This window comes from Erpetoichthys calabaricus, chromosome 2 (genome assembly GCF_900747795.2).
Source record: "Erpetoichthys calabaricus chromosome 2, fErpCal1.3, whole genome shotgun sequence".
Taxonomy (NCBI): Eukaryota; Metazoa; Chordata; class Cladistia; order Polypteriformes; family Polypteridae; genus Erpetoichthys; species Erpetoichthys calabaricus.
In genome coordinates, this window is record NC_041395.2 from 312,669,938 (window position 1) to 312,691,261 (window position 21,324).

At 38.2% G+C, this 21,324-nt stretch overlaps 1 protein-coding gene across 1 annotated transcript in view; it reads right to left on the reverse strand.

Annotated features, from left to right (window-relative positions):
• The window catches only part of LOC114647261 (kazal-type serine protease inhibitor domain-containing protein 1-like), a 93,054-nt gene that overhangs the window by 16,992 nt on the left and 54,738 nt on the right, over window positions 1-21,324 (reverse strand). The window contains exon 3 of the mRNA XM_028795915.2: window positions 6,766-6,926. Within this exon, the coding sequence (XP_028651748.2) occupies window positions 6,766-6,926 (161 nt within the window). The remainder of the gene's footprint in view (window positions 1-6,765; window positions 6,927-21,324) is intronic.

Below are 21,324 nucleotides of genomic sequence, written 5' to 3' on the forward strand. Positions count from 1 at the left end.
GGTGCGAGAATGCAGTCAGACTTCTTTTTTGGGCACATGCACTGTCCAGATCTAAACACTAGCATGGAAAGTCGCTTGCATACTGAAGAGTCTATAGCTTGCAGGTGGAAGCTGCCGTTGCTCTACTTTGTATATAAAATCCAGATTAGGTTTAGGGGGTGGAATCATGAACGCAACTAAGAGAATTAAACTGAATTAAAAAAAAACAAAGCTAAGCTATACAAGTTTCATAAATTTACACCGGCTGTTACAGACTGAAATCAAATGTATGTTTTTATTCTAAGATAGTAAGAATAAGAGCATCTCACTTCTCAAAATGGACTCGTCCAATCTCGAACCCGTGAAGTTTTGATTATCAGTCAACAGTTGATACCATTCAGTCGTAGCAAATGCGTACCTTTTGTGAAAGTGTTTATTTGATCTTTGGACTTCAAGCGTCACACATTATATAGTTTATGCCAACATTTTGTCATTTACTACTAAAATATGAAAAATGTTTCTGTTTTAACAATGTGTTTACACAGATCATTGTAGAAACGGAACACACCTGAAATGCATGTGTTCCAAATAACAATCTTTTCCACCCTAAAACTCCAGCACTTGACTCACAGATAATCAATCAAGGAATGAGCTGGGAGAAGTTTGTGCTTGTTCTAAGTTGGTGGAGGGATGGAATAGCAGGCTGCTTGCTGCTTGTTGTAATCAGCACATTTACAGGACAAAAGACGCTGAGGGAGAGGTGCGAACGGATTTAATGTGGGCCGGATCTACAAGTTTTTTCATAGGCTCTGGTAATTCTAGTGCTAAACCTCATAGAACATGTGTGGGGAGACCTGAAGATGGCAGTTTACAGACTCTTCCCATCAGTCTAATGGAACTTCAGAGGATCTGCCAGGAAGAATGGGATAAACTGCCCAAATCCAGGGGTGCAAAGTTTGCAGAGTCTCACTGAAGAAGACTTGAAGCTGTAATTGTGTAAAAGGCGCTTCTACAAAATCTTTAATGTAAAGTCTAAATACTTGAATGAATGACACATTTTAGTTTGTAATTTTAATAAATCTGCAAACTTTTCCAAAAACATGTTTTCATTTTGTCATTATGGGTTACGGAATGTTGACTGATGGGCAGAAATGGCACACATATCAATTTAAAATTCAATCTACAGCATCATAAAGTAGTAGAAACTGAAAGGGTCTGAATACTTTTTGAAACCATAATGTATGTGCTGGCTATTAGGAAACACAGACTGATTAGTTAATGTAATATTTTTTGCCATCACAAACATTTCTAAAACTGACCCATATGATTCATCAGACACTGTCATTTGTGTGACAGGGAAGAAGCAAGTTGAACTGTTGCTTTGTGTCAACATAGAAAGGCGGAAGTGACCTAAAGTAAAGGAGAGGAAACCTTGTTAGTTACTACTAAACCATAAATGGTTTAGTTTATGTGCATTTACAGGGAGATCAAAGGTCATGAGAGCATAAGGCATTTTGAGCCAGCACAGCTTTTTCCTGTATATTTATTGTTATTTCAGGTCATTTCTTGTTTGGCTAGTTTGTGACTAATATGTCGTCTGCCTTGGGCTCGACATGGACTTCAAGTGTAATTAACACTTACAAGTATCCAGACTCTAAATTTTCACAACATGTTCTGGTAATAAATTGTAAATATTAACAGCTTGCCCGTCTCAAAACGTTGTGTTAGTTCTCTTTCCCTACATGGTGTCTTCAGACAGAAGGCTCATGACCTCTGGATCATTATTAACAAGACCAGACTTGGGGAATCTGTTTTAAACATTTGACGGGGTACCCAACTCTCATTTTACAGATCTCATTTTAAATTATTTAAAAATCTAGCCATGTGATAAATAAATACAAAAATGATAAAGGATAAACTCTGATATGGGATGGAAGAGCAAGTTTCCAAAGACAAGTAGCTTGTCTAGTTGTCCAAAGTGTAAAAAAAATAAAATGTATTATTTGGGATCAGCTGTAAAAAAATGTAGAAACTTTTTGCATTGCCCAAAAATCTTTTGCTTTCTGTACCTTTTTCTCTTTGTCAAGATGTATTTGTTCCCCCTAAGTAAATATCAGCTGTAAAAAATGAAGCAGTCCTTTCTAGCCGCTCTGTGTGAGTCAAAATACTTTGCAAAATGAACACATATGCCTTTCCGCTAAAAGGTAATTAATTACCAAGCATTTGCCTTAACCGAGTCTTTAATGATTTTACAGAAATAACTTAACATAAAAAATCTCCCTTAGTTACATTAAGTAATTAAGTAAGCATCAAAATCCAATTAATCTAACACTCTCTTTGGCAAACTAAAAAGGAGCAGTAGGGGAATAATTTCTGAGCGAATGCGTGAATGAAGACAGATGTCATTCAACAAGACATCTGAGCTAAATTATTCATCTCTAAGATCTCAAGTTTCTAGCCCACTCAAAGCGAAAGGTTTATTTTAGGCTGCAGTCCCAATATATTCCAGCAGGATGCAGTCCTTCACATAAACTCTACCTATTGTTAATGGTGAATAATGTGTCAGGCATGCATTTAAAGCCCTGAGATTGAAACAGCACATTATAAAATTCTAATGGTCCGCTTTATCTATTGTCCTTATTTTGGGTGGGAAAACATTATAAGCTAGAATTTGGATAATGGATGGCCTATTGCATAAAAGTGAAAAGAGAAGACTAGAAGTCCATTAACCACCCTCTTATGCAGACTACAAAGGTATACATCCTAGTTTATCAAAGCCATGGTACTCTTACCATCTTCAAAAGATTGCTTCTGTTAATAAATTTATTTCAGGTTTTATCACAAGCTGTTGACAATTTAAGGCAATGTCACATTACATGACTTTTTGGTCATGGGGTATGTTGATTGGTTGATTGCAGTTGCTTATCTCGTTGTTGAAACCATGTCAAATTACATGACTGAAAATCGCAGCCCATGTCAAATTTACAAACCAAGCACCGATCTTCCAGCATAGCCATGTCTGCCCCTTTATCTGACAACCAATAGTATGTTGCCTGATGGAGCCCAATGCTGTATGAAGGGTTAACAGCGAGTTCAGCAACAATCTCAGCCCTTTATTTATTTTTCTTCTGTTTCTGAGGTTCACACAGTCCCTGTGCTGCCTGATGGAGTCGGCACTGTGCGAAGGGTTAATAGCTGTGGTTTGTTCACTTACAGTCTCAGACCTTTTTCTCTTTTTTCTATTTTGTTTTAGTACATTAAACACGGGACATCAGACCGATGAGCTTCTCTTCTATTTGTAAGGTTTAAAACATGTGTGTTCCTTATTCCTCGTCGGTACATTCTATGCATTGTACTTCCGAATGAGCATTCATTGTGTGGCAGCTCTCCTGCATATACAGACAACCCCTCTCACTAACAAGACTATAGTAGCCAGTCACAGACTAGTTGGCCTCAGTTGTTATGTACTGTATGTCACATTAGGTGATCATCTTCATGGAAGTGTGCCACCAAAGTCTCCGGCCTTCTAAGATTACAGAAATGAAGGTTACGACTGCAGGTATTGCTGGTAAATTGCTGGTAAAGTTGTTTAATCAGCTTAATAGATATAAGGATAGGTGGGTAATGGCTAAGGCTTTTGCTCAAAACTCAACAATCAAAAGCATACTGAGCACAATTATGGCTGAGAAAATTAACTTAACTTTACTGATTATATAATACTAAGAACATCTCTGAGATTCTTAGTGAGTCTTAAATATATAATGCTCAAACTTCTATCAGTATTGAATTGAGCTGGACAAACGTTCAGAGACATTGAAGGACATTTTCCATACGCAAGTTTTTATAAAGAAATGAAAAAAAAATTAATTGAGAAACATCTTTGGGTTGAAAATTGGTATCCACAACTATTGGTAGGAACATCATATAATGAGTTTGTAGACAAGGCTAGAAGCTTCACGTAATTTTCTGCTCAAATACTATACATCTTGTTATTCTTGAACATGCCTGGTTGGACAGAACAGAACAGAAGACTCTGCCCAAAGCAACAGTCCTCGCCTTCTTCAGGAAAATTCTCAACTGCTCTAAGGAGGTGTGATTTATCCAGTTTGTTCTGTGATACATGGACTAATGGGTCTACCATGGGTCTTTTCACATTCCTAATAGATCTTCTTTGGAAGACGCTCATGGGTCATTCAGATTGAATCAACTGGGATCTCACCATGATGGCTTCTTCTCAAATCCAATTAAACTTTGCCTAAAACAGGAATACTGAGACCAATTCTTGGAGATTTTTCTAAGAATGGTAGTCACCTGGGTGGTGTGATTCTGAGGATTTCGTAAGGTGCTACATTTATTTTTGTACTTATTTTTTTATACTATGTCTTTGACAGTGTTATTTATTTAAATTTTCAGTACCACCATTTTAATTGTCATTTTGATTTATGGGTGCTGCCATTTTGTGGGTTTTTTTGTTGGCAATGGTTCACGGGTGCTATTTTGTTGCAGTGTGATGTCAGATATGCACCTGTATCTGAGACAGTGACATGTTACTGTTGGCATCCAAGGCTGTAGATATCAAAAAGTCATGTCAATTTATTATTGTATAACAATCTATATGGAGTGCATGCTAAGAGTGTTGTAACAAGAGAACAAGAAAATACAGAATGTACCAATTACCAAAATGTACGCACACAAAAATACAGATTAGTTTAGACACACTTTAAACAAAGTAATTTCAAACTGATAAACACAAAGACAACCTAACAGTTTTTGTTTATTGATATTATCATTAAAATATGGCCAGTTGATGAGAGGAAAACAAAAACTCCAATCAGCAGCATAACTGGAGAAAATAAATCTCCGGAGGAGCCCACAGTCAGTTGCAACAAGTAAAGTCAAAGACACAATCACCGCTGTGCAAACCTAGGCCTACAGACCACCACCCCTTGTGGGCATTCTACTGTTTTGAATAAGTTGTGTTGGGTAGTCAAACAGGACAACAAGATACTTTTATCTTTAGATTCAGAGACTCACAGTTTTTCAGATGTCTTTCCCATTGGCGAGAAAACAACTTAGCAGAACACAAAGAAAAGAAACAGAACAGAGGTAGATGAGTAATGATATATAATTATTATAAATTATAATAATTATTGTAATACTTATATTTTGTAGAAATTAATAAAAAAAAACAGAACAAGAGAGGTTAGGAGCATGCACTGATACAGCGTGTTGCACACCCAGCACACAACAAACCACCTCGGACCCGAGTGTAGCTGTGTGGAACAGTGTGAGGTTTCTTACAGTGGCCGAAGCTGCTAATTCGTCACCAACCCCCAAGTTTTCCTTGCAAGTTGGAGGGAAAAACAGAGATGAAATAATATCAGCCGACACCAGTCATTGTGTGCTATAATAAAGTGGTGAGTCTTCACCCAGAGTTAAAAAGCTGTCTCGAAAGGGGGCATATATTATACAAAGGACAGATCATTCCACAACAGCCAATCTTTATGTGTTATTTGCTTCTTTGTGGTTTAAGGTTTCAAGAATTTTGATGAGTTTTTTGACCTCAAGTTTGGTGCAGTTGGGAGTTGGGAGTTGGGTGACAGACATTAATTAGTTGGGGTTTACAACTTTGTGAGAGAAACTCTCTCTTCTGAACACTGTTATAAGGGGCTAATGGTTAGTAAGTTGTGATTCTCCTGGTATGCTCATCAGATTTTTTTTATGGAAATGCAGATGAAAAGTTCAAAGAAGAGCTGGAGTATTAATGATGTACCTCAGGATTACTAAGCATACCTATTGACAAAATACTGTACGTTTTTGTGACCAGAGTCATAATCATCTCATAATCAGATGTTCAAGCACTAATATGATGAATGCAGTGGTTCATAGGCATGTAAAAACCATTAGTGAGAAATGGGAAAAAAAGTGAGGTTCACAAAGAATCAGACTATATATGACCGGAGACATGATAGGAAAATATATAACACTGAATAATCCAAGGGATCAGCTTGCAGAAGAACACTTTAAATTTGCTGTTTCCCAGGCTCCTTTGGATTTTAGAAGCATTTTGTTCCATTTTGTGCCAAACAGCACGTATTTTGTTTGATATTTTTCCTTTAATTCTAATGGGATGACTGGGTTGGCACTACAACATTTCTCTTTAGAGTTGCAGTTCTTCAGTCAACCACAGTATTCAGCTTTGATTTTGGTAAAAAGTCCTTTTGACTAACGACTGTCTGGTTAATTACTATTCCTTTGATCAACCCATATAATCAAGATGTTTCTTTTTTCTGACATTCAAGCAATTCTTCAAAAAAAGAAAAGAAACTTATTTTATGTAGACAAAGTGAGTACATTTATCAAATTGATTCATATTAATTAAAATAGTCATCCTTCCCTTGTTTTTATATACTTTTTTTCTCAGGGCAGGGTGCTTTTTTCCACAAAAGCAGATACCAGGATCCAATGCACTCTAACGTGTGGTGGCCATTATATATATTACAAAAATTATACAAGCTATGCTAGAGGTTCCATTATAATTTTGGGCTGGAATACCAAGTCATGTGGTCATCGGTATGGTATGCTGCCTTAAAGCCACAAGGTATGAAATCTAACTCCTCATTTATTTTCAGTTCCAGAAACGTACACATTTAAAGAGCTGCCTGTGGTAAGAAGTATTTCCTGACAAGACTGGTATATTTTCCATTCTGAACTTTTTGAATTGAACTACTGCTTTGTCAACAAACAATCAAAATATGTTAAACAATCACAACTCTGGCGCCTTACCTGAACTGAGATGTGAGGATCATCTCCTGGCAAGAACATTTCACTGCCATCTTTTCTCCATTCAATTGAAGCCATGGGATAGGCAAAAACTTCACATCCAAATATGACATCTTCTCCAGTAACATTCCAGATGTCATATGGAGGGGAGACAATATGGGGTGCTGAAGAAAGACACAGTGAAGATACACTATTAACAGTTGTTAAGTCGTTCTGCATGGCACTTTTAAGATTTTGCTGATGTTATGATCTCAGTGGTGTGTATGATGCAACTGAGAGCTGCACATTTATTGTGGCAATGAGACAGTTCTACCTGTAGATGTACTTGGCTAATCATTGGGTGAGACCTTTATTAAGTATGCCTTCCTTTCTCAGTCAAGGACAGCATCATTTCTATTAAAAACACGAAGGAAGGTAGCAAAGGACATGTACAGTATGTAGGAGAATGGGTAAGACTGAAGGTTGAACTGTCATCAGATGTGGTTGCAGTGTACTCCTCTGGGAACGGGCTTTTCTGCAGGATAATGCTTCATGATACAAGGCTAAAAAAGTTCAAGGATTGTTTTTGAAACAGGCCTGCTTTACACAGAATACATGGATTTTGTTCTAGGTTTCAAGATTACGTTGTCTTCATGTTTTCACTGTCAGGAATATGTCTTTAAATTTATTTTAGCATTTGTTTTTACATTGTTGTTACAGTCGGCTAGATTACTGTAATACACTCCTTTCAGGACTACCCAAAAAAGACATATATTGATTACAACGAGTGCAGAATGCAGCTGCTAGAATCTTAACTAGGAAAGAAAATCTGAGCACATCACACCAGTTCTGATGTCACTCCATTGGTTACTCATGTCATTTAGAATTGGCTTTAAAATACTGCTTATGGTTTACAAAGTCTTAAATAATCTCACTCCATCCTATATTTCAGAATGTCTTACACTTTACACTCTAAATTGTAACCTTAGATCTTTAAATGAGTGTCTGCTTAAAATTCTAATAGCTAAACTTAAAAGAAGTGATGAGGTGGCCATCTGCTGTTATGCACCTAAAATCTGCAATAGCTTACCGATAGAAATTCGCCAGGCATATACAATACAATACAATACAATTTATTTTTGTATAGCCCAAAATCACACAAGAAGTACCGCAATGGGCTTTAACAGGCCCTGCCTCTTGACAGCGCCCCCAGCCTTGACTCTCTAAGAAGACAATGGAAAAACTCCCCAAAAAAAAACCCTTGTAGGGAAAAAATGGAAGACAGCTTGCGAAAGGCAGTTCAAAGAGAGACCCCTTTCCAGGTAGGTTGGGCGTGCAGTGGGTGTCAAAAGAAGGGGGTCAATAAAATACAATACAATACAATACACAGAATAGAACAAATCCTCAATACAGTATAAAAATAAAAATTTTAGAAGTACGGAGCAGAATTTAACAGTAGATGATATCACATAATAAGATTTGGATATATTTAGAGTCCTGGAGACCTCATCCATATCATGCTCATATACAGTGGAGCAGTTAAAAAACTGCTAAAAACTCATTATTTTAACATGACTTTCTTATTGCTTCATTTTAGTGTAACCCTGATATTCTGTATATCCATCCATCCATTTCCCAACCTGCTGAATCCGAACACAGGGTCAAGGGGGTCTGCTGGAGCCAATCCCAGCCAACACAGGGCACAAGGCAGGAACCAATCTCGGGCAGGGTGCCAACCCACCGCAGTATTCTGTATATGCATTTAATTATTGTTATTTTTCATGGTTCCACAATCCGTACTAACCCCTACTTTCTCTGCTGTTTTATTTCCGGTTTTCTGTGGTGGCGATCTGCGCCACCACCACCTGATCAAAGCACTGTGATGTCCCTACATGGACGGATTGAAGGCCAGAAGTCCACATGACCATCTTCATCAAGTTCTTCCATTTGAAGCCTGAAAACCATGAGGACTGATTGAGATAATTTTACTGTATGTTAGGTAGGATGCCTAGAGGGGACTGGGTGGTCTCATGGCCTTGGAACCCCTGGAGATTTTGTTTTTGTTTTTCTCCAGTCATCTGGAGTTTTTTTTGTTTTTTCTGTCCTCCCTGGCCATTGGGCCTTACTTTTATTGGGCCTTTTACTTTAATTAGTATTGCCTAATCTTAGTTTTATATTTTGACTTTTTTCTCTTTCTTCATCCTGTAAAGCACTTTGAGCTACATCATTTGTAAGAAAACATACAATATAAATAAATATTGTTGCTGTTGTTTTTGGTTTTTAAGGCATTTTTAATTTTTTGTATTTTCTGTCATTATTTTATATGTGGCCATTTTCTTGAACAGTAATATCTCATTAATGAAAATGCTGCTCCATTAAAGTGACGTTTCCATAAATTGGGCAGTGGTGCATGTGTTAGTTCAAGTACCCATCTAGAGAGTTGTGGAAATTATTGTGAAACATAAAATAGTCATTGGTATATCGTTGATATTGTGTGTGCCGCAAAACATGAAGTAATTGTACATGAGTGCTTACTTATTTCATGTGTGCTGTAGACATCCTGTTTTTATTAAGTAATAAATATTATTTGGTCAATATATTAAGAAAAGTAAGCAATTATGTAAAGGAATTGAAATGCAGATTTTAAAGAGATTAAAAGCTCGAGAGAACAGATGTAATGTAACAGAATCATTGGGCTTCGCAACAGGACATGAATCGAGATGGTGTTGAGTGTCAAAGAGGGGGCCTGGATAAAGACCACTTATCTGCAAGCACTTAGGAGTCACTTCTCCTCTGCTAAAATCTATTGTGCTATGCATGTGGGCAACTGGTAAGTCTTGGATTGGCTCCCAGTGTTGGGGAAAGCAAGGCAGATGTTGTTTCCTCTGGTCCTCACTGAGGTTCCAGGCAGATATTGTTGAAGCAGACTCATGGAAGGAGCCATAGAAGATCAGAGCCGCAACAGAGGCACTGGAGTATAGCCAAGAATAGACAAAGCAGATTCAGCTGTGGAATAAACAATGATTTCCCAAGGCTTGTTAAAATCTGTCTCCTATGGTATATATACCTTTGATTATAAAGTTTCTCATAATGAAATAAAGTCTTGGAATGCATCTACTTTGCTAACTGAGATATTACTGCTTTTGTTTTATGGACACTGTTACTGGAACAAAGTGTCTATGCCACGTGACCCATAACATCGTGGTAGCCTTTGTATTAAAGATGGCTGCTTGAATTAAGAAGTGTCCAAACTTTAAATATTTAAAGTAAAGAACCATTGAGAGAATAGTGCTGAGGCAAAATTAAACCAATACTTTGGGAAAAGGTAATGGAATAAATGTTTGCTTTGCTATGACTATAACTGTGGTTTTGTCCTTGAAACTAGATGAATGTTTCAACAACTTCTGTGTTTTGATATTTCCAAATGACAATGATCGATCTTGAGAATGTGGCTCTTTGATTTTCAGAAACTAATTAATGTGTTTGTTTCTTCTTAGCTTGACTATTGCAACTCATTATACATTGGCGTTAATCAGTCATCCCTTGCTCGTCTTCAGCTGTCCACAATGCTGGTACCAGGCTCCTAACAGATACACAGAATCACATCACACCAGTCTTAGCTTCTCTCCACTGGCTTCCTGTTCATTACAGGATTGAGTTTGAAATTTTACTGTTTATTTTTAAGTCTATGAATGGGATGGCCCCCTCTTATCTTACTGACCTCTTACACCCTCACTCTCCCTCATGATCACTTAGGTCCTCTGACCAGAAGTTATTAGTTGTGCCATGGTCTCAATTTAAGCTCAGAGGGTACCCTGCCTACTGCAATAGCTGTCCTTAAGCTTTGGAATAGTCAACCTTTTTATATTAGGTCAGCACCAACTTTGGGCATTTTTAAAGCCAGTATGAAAACCTCTTTTTTTGCCTTAGCTTTTAAAACTTGTCTTGAGAGTACTATTCTTAATTTATTTATATATTTTGGTATATTTATTTATTGGATCCACATATTTATTGGTGTATTTTATGGAAACTACAGCACTTTGGTAAACTCCTGTTGTTTCAAATGTGCTCTATAAATAAAATTGACTTGACCTTACTTGATCTCCATTGCTCGATAATAAAATCTGCATGATCGGATGCTTCATGTTCTATTCAGACACTGCAGTCACCAGGGTAACTATCATGCTGACACACATAGTGGAGCACATACATACATTAACATAGCAGACGCACAGCATGACATGTTATATCAAAGTCAAAAATATTCCTGTCTTTTAGGAATATAAAAGCCAGTCATGAAAGGTTTCAGACTTATTCTTTAAATATATTTGTCAGGAAAGCTCAATCTTCTATCAGAGATCTCAAATAGTATGTGCTGTACAAACTTCCTCTGAAAAGCACAGGTGAATATTCAAACTCATCTCTCTTACAACAGAAAAAAAAACTATGTGTGACTTCAATTACAGATTAGTTTATCTTTTCAAATTATCATTAGAAGGGCTACTTCAGCTTGTATATTTTCCTTATTTGCATTTCTGACAGCTGCTCCTGATGGCAAAACAGTAAAACGCCTGCAGAGGTGCACACATGGCAACACCTGTAGAATCGGAGGCAGTGGCTTGCGTGGAACCCTGTCACACCAGCTCACTTCTCCTGTTACTTGACACTAGGTAATTTACTATGTTCATGAAGCTCAAAAAGGAAAAATAAAAGCAACTTAAATTGTATGGAAATTAAGGGAATTGGAAACGAACCTGTCAAGTGTCACTCTATTATGCAAACAGTGAATAAACATACTCAGAATTTGCATTACACTAGCAACAACCTCACTGCTGAATTACCCGAATAATCCTTCAGTATTTCTCTAATAGTATATGTAAGAGCCAGTCTTAGAAAGTTAAAGTTTTGAGTTAAACTCATAATAATGTTTGCTTAAGTTGAATAGAGTATAATTTCTTCCATAGTCATAGACAGTGGTATAGTCTTTTCTTCCTATAAGTTAGTAAGAGATAGAATCTTCTTATTGTAACTGAGAAACAGTGTGATAATAAGCTCAGTTGTTGTTTAGAACAGGTCCCAGTAAAGAGGGACTTGATAAACCCATTTTAAGTTTAGAAATGGGATAAGCATACAGTTGTCTGACCGTTTTGAAATGGTTCAGAAATTATAAGTGTTTAGTAACGATTTTAGATGTAACAAGATTAAGCTTAGAACTAAATTTTTCTTATTATAATTTTTCCTTTTTTTGCTATTTTAATTTTTTTTTTGTGTGAACTGTTTTACTTTGAAACTTAACTAAACTTTAAAAAATGAAGATATTTTGTCTGTGGAATCATTTCTGTGCGTCAGGCTTTTGTTGAATCCCATTTTTTGAGTTAAGAGCTGCTGAATTTTGGAAACTTTGGGAAAACGCAGCTACAGTATATTTTATAGGCAATGCATCACATTGAACTGCTATGCATCATGGTCTTGTGCAGCCAATAATTTGAGTCATTTAGAATTGACTTTAAAATACTGCTTATGGTTTACAAAGCCTTAAGTAATCTTGCTCCATCTTATATTTCGGAACGTCTTACACCTTACACTCCAAATTGTAACCTTAGATCTTCAAATTCCAAGAGCTAAACTTAAAAGAAGTGGTGAGGCGGCCTTCTGCTGTTATGCTTTCTCATAGCTTCATCTTAGTTAAATCATGATGCTGTATATATTCAACTAATTATCATTATTATTCATGGTGGCTCCAAAATCCGTACTAACCCCTACTTTCTCTTCTGTTCTTTCTCCGGTTTTCTGTGATGGTGATCTGCGCCACCACCACCTAATCAAAGCACTGTGATGTCCTTACATTGATGGATTAAAGACCAGAAGTACACATGACCATCATCATCAAATTCTTCCATGAGAACCCTGAATACAATGAGGACTGATTGAGGTCATTGATGTTAAGTAGAATGCCTAGAGGGGGCTGGGTGGTCTTGTGGCCTCGGAACCCCATCCATCCATCCATCCATCCATTGTCTCCCGCTTATCCGAGGTCGGGTCACGGGGGCAGCAGCTTGAGCAGAGATGCCCAGACTTCCCTCTCCCCGGCCACTTCTTCTAGCTCTTCCGGGAGAATCCCAAGGTGTTCCCAGGCCAGTCGAGAGACATAGTCCCTCCAACGTGTCCTGGGTCTTCCCCGGGGCCTCCTCCACATTAGACGTGCCCGGAACACCTCACCATGGAGGCGTCCAGGAGGCATCCTGATCAGATGCCCGAGCCACCTCATCTGACTCCTCTCGATGCGGAGGAGCAGCGGCTCTACTCTGAGCCCCTCCCGGATGACTGAACTTCTCACCCTATCTTTAAGGGAAAGCCCAGACACCCTGCGGAGGAAACTCATTTCAGCCGCTTGTATTCGCGATCTCGTTCTTTCGGTCACTACCCATAGCTCATGACCATAGGTGAGGGTAGGAACATAGATCGACTGGTAAATTGAGAGCTTCGCCTTGCGGCTCAGCTCCTTTTTCACCACGACAGACCAATGCAACGCCCGCATTACTGCGGATGCCGCACCGATCCGCCTGTCGATCTCACGCTCCATTCTTCCCTCACTTGTGAACAAGACCCCGAGATACTTGAACTCCTCCACTTGGGGCAGGATCTCGCTACCAACCCTGAGAGGGCACTCCACCCTTTTCCGACTGAGGACCTCGGAACCCCTGCAGAATTTTTTTTTTTTTCTCCAGCCATCTGGAGTTTTTTTTTTTTCTGTCTTCCCTGGGCATCGGACCTTACTTTTATTCTATGTTAATTAGTGTTTCCTAATTTTAATTATTTATTTTGCCTTTTTTCTCTTTCTTCGTCATGTAAAGCAGGGGTCCCCAACCACCGGTCCGCGACCCACTACCGGGCCGCAGCCGTCTGACAGCTGGGTCACGAAAGAACTGCCGGCAACGGAGACTCACTCAGACTTCTCAGAACGCTTGGCTTTGCAGCGGTGCAGAGAGAGGAGAGAGGCCGAGGTGAGAGAGCATTACAACAAAGTATATTTATGGTCCCGACAGTTTCCCCATATGACACGAGTCTATAGAAATCGCGTTACAGTACTACGAAGTACATTCAGCAGATGCTTTCATTACAACGAAGTGACCTTGAAATGCCTGAATGAATCATCCACAGAGCAGTTAGATCTGTGGTCGCAGCTCAGATGTGCACGTTTGCACAACGATCCCGAAACAGAAACATTGTAAAAAAAATTCTTTCTTTGAACTTTCCTCGTACTGGTTTTTTTTTGCTGTTTTTGTTTTCTGTGGTTTTCAGTGATACCTTTTGCTTATTGCTTGTCAACATTTGAAAAACATCCATTGGAATTTAACTCATTGTCACCCTCCTATAGAAACGGCAGACGCAAGAAAAAGATAGTAGTGTTAATGTTTGTGATGTGCAATCTGTTGGAATGGCAAATGCAAAGCATATGTCTTTGTTATATGCAAAAAAAGAAGAAAAATCTCAGGTTGCAAACGTATGCGAACTGCTTAATAACTTAATAATAATAGAAATGTTATGTAAATTGTGTATAAAACTGCCCCCCCACCCCACCCCCCCGACCGGTCCATGGAAAAATTTGCTTCTAATAAAGTGGTCCTTGCTGTCAAAAAGGTTGGGGACCACTGATGTAAAGCACTTTGAGCCACATTGTTTGTTGTTGTTGTTAACTCCTGGTGTTTTCAATGGACAGCATAGCTTTTCTTGTTTTATCATCTTGTAATGAACGTATCAGATTAATTTAAATGACAGTGTAACTAAGTATATAGCATCATTATATTTGGTTAATCCTTCCCTGGGGTTTTGTTTCTCATCCAACAGGAGTTTCCTGAACTCTCAAGCCATAACACTATGCTAAGCCTCATCGTTAGCCTGGTGTAGAACAGCATTGTTTCTATGCGCTACTTGTTCTAATCCTGTTTCATTAAACAACAAATGATTACAATAAGCCCAGCTTGTCGAATGAAGTGAGGCTTGTACCTCTTAACTTGCTTTGTGGAATACCCCTTAGGTGATGAAATTAACGAAGCACAAGCAGGCGTCAAAACCTATAAAACAAATGATTGCACAATTAAGTCCCATACATAAACTCAGAAAGATGTTCCTAGCCAAAAGTCTTTTAAATCTTGATCTTTTATCAAAGAAACACTACCAAAAAGTTTTAATTTATTATCCACAAACTTAAACAGCTGCACATGAGTATCTTGAATAGAGGTGATCCGTTGACATTACACGCCACGATTTCCAGGAGTCATATGGAAGAAACAGGTGTCATTGTCATCAAAAAGAGAACAAAATAATAGTTCTTACAACCAAAAACAGAGCACAAAATGATGATATAAAACACATTAATATAACGTGAAAGATAGCCATCATGTTTAAAATTAAACCAAAACTGGAAAATGCCTCACATCATAAAGACCTTTGAGAGGATGGTTCAGGAGTATATGAGTCCTCTTGTTTAGACCACCTGGACCCACTGCAGTTAATATAACAGCAGGTCATGTCACTTGCAGACATTCTCAGATGATTCTGCACTTATGGGGTGTATTGATAAAGGGAATGAGACAGAGGAGAGGAGTCAAGTGGAAAACGTTGTTTTTTGGTGCAAACAAATTATTTACAACTTAACATCAGCAAAACCAAGGAACTGATTATTAACTTTCACCACATCAACAAGCCTCTATGTCCTGTCATTATTAAGGGAGTGGATATAGAGGTGGTGTGCTCCAACAAGTACTTGGGGGCCCACATTAATGACAGGTTTGACTGGTCTTGGAACACAAAGCAACAATATAAGGAAGGGCAGAGCAGCCTCTTACTCTTTTGGAAACTGTGCTCCTTTAATATGGGTAGTAACTTCCTTGACATCTGCAGCGCTGTGATGGCCAGTGCAATTTTCTATGTTATAATATGACGGGTTTGGTAACATCACTTCAAAAGATGCCCACCAAAAAAACTGGTTCAGTTATGGTATGCACTCTGGACCCCAGAAAGTCATAGCAAAGGAGAGAAATAGAACAAAACAAAATAAAACTGAGTGCCATTATGAACAATCCTGAACATCTTCTCTCTGACACACAAACACTGAGAACTTTCAGCCAACAAATTATTCAGCAGAAGTGTGTGAAGGAACGCAATGGGGCTCCTTTATACCAACAGCAATGTTTCTGCATAATGCCTCACTAGGACTAGGACTGCCAACTGAGAAGCTTTCTTTCTTTTTAATTCTTCATCCTTTTTGTCATTCTGGTGTATGTTCATACCATATAGTGACTGTTTATTTATTTATAGAGCTTCTCAAAAAAGCAAAATTTCCCCCGGGACAAATAAAGTTCTGTCTATCTACCTGTCTAAAGCAAGATTCCTGTTCAGCATGTTCCAAAGACCTAAATTTATAACTGGAAAAACTTGTTATGATCTGTCAGATTCTCTCATCTTGTGTTAATATCACAATCTTCAATCAACCAGCAGATTAAAAGTGCACAATTTGTAGGAACTGGGAGTGTTTTAGGAAGATGCAAATATTTCAGAATCTTGAAAACCCCAAATCCCTGCATTCTGGATTAGGAATGCTCATCCTGCATTATTCAATGTTAAATATACAGTAAATATTGGCACCTTGTCCAGAGTTCATTAATGTCTTTCAACTTATGCTGCCAAGGCCTATTGTCCCACAACCCTAAAATTGGATTAAGTAGGATTAGGAAATGGATGGGTGGATATTTTGGATTTCATGCTTCCCTGCATTCATTACGCTGTGCATTCAGAACTGTTCACCTAAATGTCTCAGCTTTCCTCAGCAAGATTAAACCTTCACTGTCACATAGCATCTCAGGTGACATTTTTATAATGTGTATAAGTAGGCCAGAATGCCAGGGTTTAAGACTTGCAGAAAGATAACCACTAAATGCACTGATGAGAGAGCACTTTAAAGACAGAAGCTGCAAACAAGACAAAGAATACTTTTGCCTGACAAGAGTTCCCAACATAGACATGCATAGCCAGCTCAAACCACCCTCAGGCGAGATATGCAGATCAAAGGAAATTCAGATAAAAGGTCAAGTTCACCAGGTGTCCAGAAGACCTGTTATGTCTCTGTTGTGAGCATTTGACTGGATATGAAAAGAAGTCACTTTAAAAAGAGATAGTGACCCCCATTCCAGAAACAGACGATACTGGTCAAACCAGGGAAAAGGGATGATTTGTATTTTGAAATTGTAGAACTAAAAAGGATACGTAGGATCAAACCGGACCAGACCATTATGCTTCTATTAGCCTTTGTTCCAAGTCAGGGTCAGGGTCCTCTATATGGTAGCTAGAGAAGAAAAGCACGCTGAACAGGAGGACAGCATACTTATTTTTATAAACACTGCATGTTTTATTAATTTTATGGGTTTCATTTCATTACATAAATGACTATTCAAAGAGTATAATATATTGCATTTTATACCAATCACATCAAACCCAGTGCTGTATACCATTTGAACAAGAGGATGACACTGTTTTACACCAGGCCTATTCAGAAAACTGGAAATCCTTTACAACCACGGCAAGACCATATGACTAAGCAGTTTATTCTAAATTTTCATTCTCACAATTCATAGTGGGATGAAAAAATGAAAACAATAATTTCACTGAAATGCCTCTTATATATATATATATATATATATATATATATATATATATATATATATATACATATATATATATATATACATATATATATATATATATACATATATATATATATATATATATATATATATATATATATATATATATATATATATATATATATATATATATATGTACTTGTCGACTTACGACTGCGATTGGTTCCGACTGACTGGTTGTAAGTTGATCTGGACGTAAGTCGGCCTATGTTAATTTAAGGTAAGAATATTAGACTGGGTAATAATATTGTAATCATCTTAAAGTAATATTTTATCAACATTTTCTTACTTTCTAAGACAAACACAGCATACTACAGTACAATTTGTTTAATATGTGGAAAACGTACAAAACAAGAAATACTGTACTGTACATTTAATTCCTGGCACCACTGGTGCTTGGCTGCGGGTTGTCGATATCGCCTTCATCAGATCAGGCGAGGCTGCGGACGGGGTGATGGGAGGAGTTGCTCTTTTCATAAACATAGTGAGCTTCGTCTGAATTGTTTGGTTTTTTTTTCTCTTCATAAATTTCGCAATAAGGACGAAATGTGTTGCGTGCCATCCGTTCAATCCTCGCAAATCGTTCAATATTTGGGTCCATTTTTTCAAAATGAGCGAGGAGTTTATTCAGTAGAGATAAATCTTCTGACAATCCCTTTGTGGTGAACATTCTTTGTGGCACCTCCTCCTCTTCGTCTTACTCCAATTCTCTTGTTTCTTCTTCCGCCACTCTTTCTTCTTCCAATTCTATCAGCTCTTCATTCATAAGTTCACCTGATTCCCGGTCTAGCAACTCCTTGACATCTTCCATTTCACATTCCAATGAAAGGTCTTTTGACAGTTTCACTATTTCTTCACAAATCTCATCAAGTTCTTGTTCACTGTTAAATCCAGCAAAAGTATTTACATAACGCTTAACACACTTCTTCCATACGCCATTCATACACTGTGAGTCGACATTTCTTGCGGGGAGGGCTTCTGTTTTCTCTGATCTGAGTTCACCTCTGTTATAGCGCGTCTTTATTTGAAAAGAGCAGTGTCAGATCGGGGCGAGCGTGAACGCTAACTTTGACAAGCACTATAAATTTACAGCGGTTGTTACAGACGTAAATCAAATGTATGTTTTTATTGTATAATATTAACAATAACAGCAGCTCTCTACTCAAAGCGGTAAACTCGTGAAGCTGCTAGCATCGAACCCAGAAGCTCTTGATTGGGAGTCAGCAGTTGTGTGTGGGAACTGTTAACATTTGAATGTGATGATTGTATATAAAACTAGTGCACGAACGAGACTGGGATAACTGTGGATGTGGATGTGAGTGGTGTGTGTGACTGAGAATGACTGGTGTGAAGCCTGAAGTCCAAATATCAAATAAACACTTTCACAAGTACAAGTATAACAGAACAAGTGCGCTTTTATTCAAGAAGAAAAAAGAAAGCAGGTTGCGGTAAGCAGTTGATGCGACTGCTTGCGTAGTGCAATCCTAAGAACTGCCCAATCAAGAGCTTCTGGGTTTGATGCTGGCAGCTTCTCAAGTTTGCCGTTTTGAGTAGAAAGCTGCTATTAGTGTTAATATAATAGGGTTATATGTTAGGGTTATATTATTATCGAAAATTGCCAAAACAACAAGACACAAACACACGTGGGGCAACACTGCTGCGTATATTTTTACTGCTGCATAGCGAGACTTGAGAGTGCGGGAAACTGGCGCTGCCAACAGCTGGCGGGGGAAACAGTCAAACGCGTCGTAAAGTCGAACAGTCGTAACTTGCATAGGTCGTATGTCGACGAGTACCTGTATATATATATATATATATATATATATATATATATATATATATATATACCAGTAACGGTGCACTGCATGATAACATGCAGTGAATACACTTGACTTGAGCATTCCTAGTTTTCATCCTCTTTCTCTGTACGTTTAGCATTCGTTTGCTCAGAGGTTGATGCGCTTGCTGTTTCATGAGCGGCTCTTCTTTTCTCCACCCTAGCGGCCTGCTTCTTCTCTTGTTTTGTTGGCATCTTTTCACATTAAAACTGATTAAGTCAGTGTTTGTGTTGCAATTACTTTGTACATTTTCTTTAATTTTTCACTTAATCTTCAATCTGCCTCAAGAATAATTTAAGTTAGAAGAGGTAGGGGAAGTGATAGCGAAGGTGGTAGGGATGAGCTGGCCGCTGCTGAGAGTTGATTATACAGTAAAATAAAAATAAAAAGAGGAATATCCTTGGAGGTCAATCATCACCCCGAAAGGGTATAGTAGACGTCAAGTAGTACATGTGTACCAAATTTCAGGTCAATAGTTTAAACGGTTTGCGACCTACAGGTGATTTAAAATCCTGGACAGAAAAACGGACAGCCACAGTAGCGTATTTTATATATAAAATATATTTTATTTTATATATATATATATACTGTATATACACAGAGAGAGAGAGATTTTTTAATTGCAAATATTAAAAGACCTAAATTCTGGAGTAATCAAAATAAAAACATAAGTTGATGGTTAAAATAGGGCCAAAGTACCAAAACAAAGGAATTCCAAATTACAGGTCAAAGAAATGACAAAATCACAGCCACAGAAAAACAATTATAAAATGTTTCTAAAACTTTGACCACAAGATTTTGATGAGTCTTGAAGTTTTAGACCTCCTTGAGTCTGAAAATACCATTTTTGAAATTATGTCTGTGTGTCTGTCTGTGTGTATGTAAGCACGATAACTTGAGTACGCTTTCACTTAGATCAACCAAATTTTGCATACAAGTATTAGGTACAAAATGTAGATTTCTGTCAACTTTTGAGCTATTTCCGCTAACGGGAAGTGAAACTTTTTTATTCATGCAGCTGCAGTGTCTGATTTATTCAACTTTATCCATCCATCCATTTTCCAACCCGCTGAATCCGAACACAGGGTCACGGGGGTCTGCTGGAGACAATCCCAGCCAACACAGGGCACAAGGCTGGGAACCAATCCTGGGCAGGGTGCCAACCCACCGCAGGACACACACAAACACACCCACACACCAAGCACACACTAGGGCCAATTTAGAATTGCCAATCCACCTAACCTGCATGTCTTTGGACTGTGGGAGGAAACCGGAGCACCCGGAGGAAACCCACGCAGACACGGGGAGAACATGCAAACTCCACGCAGGGAGGACCCGGGAAGCGAACCCGGGTCCCCAGGTCTCCCAACTGCAAGGCAGCAGCGCTACCCACTGCGCCACCGTGCCGCCCTTATTCAACTTTACTTTTTAAATAATTGTATAATAAATTATTAATTTGATTTGATTTGTTGTTGATGGTTCTTTAATGTACATAATATAAAAATATCATTGTCTTGTGGTTTACTCTTTAAATATCCATCCTCATATCTGAGTATACGAGGCAGTCTAGGGGGACAACTCCCGATTTTTTCTTGGTAAAGTCATACAGCATTACTTACCTCATTCCTCACATTCTTATATCCATTTAATCCAATTGAGGCTCACAGGGGTCACCAGTCCTTCACCTACTCATGCATGCACCCACATTCACACTTGGCCTGTATAGTGCCAGTTAAGTTCTTGAGGAATATGAGAGGAAATCCAGAGTTCCCAGAGGAAAAGAATATACAGATTCCACATAACTGGAAACACAATTCAAAACCAGGATGTTGTACCCAAGACACTAACCACTGTGCTATTTGGGCACCCAATCATCTCATTCTTTTAAGTAATAAATAAACATACACCTGCCAAGCAGATTATTAGGACACTTTACTGATACTGGATAGAGCACCCTTTTGCTTTCTACACAAAATGTTGGAAACATTTCTTTGAGATTCTGATCCATGTTGACATGAAAGCATCAGGCAATTTCTGCTAAT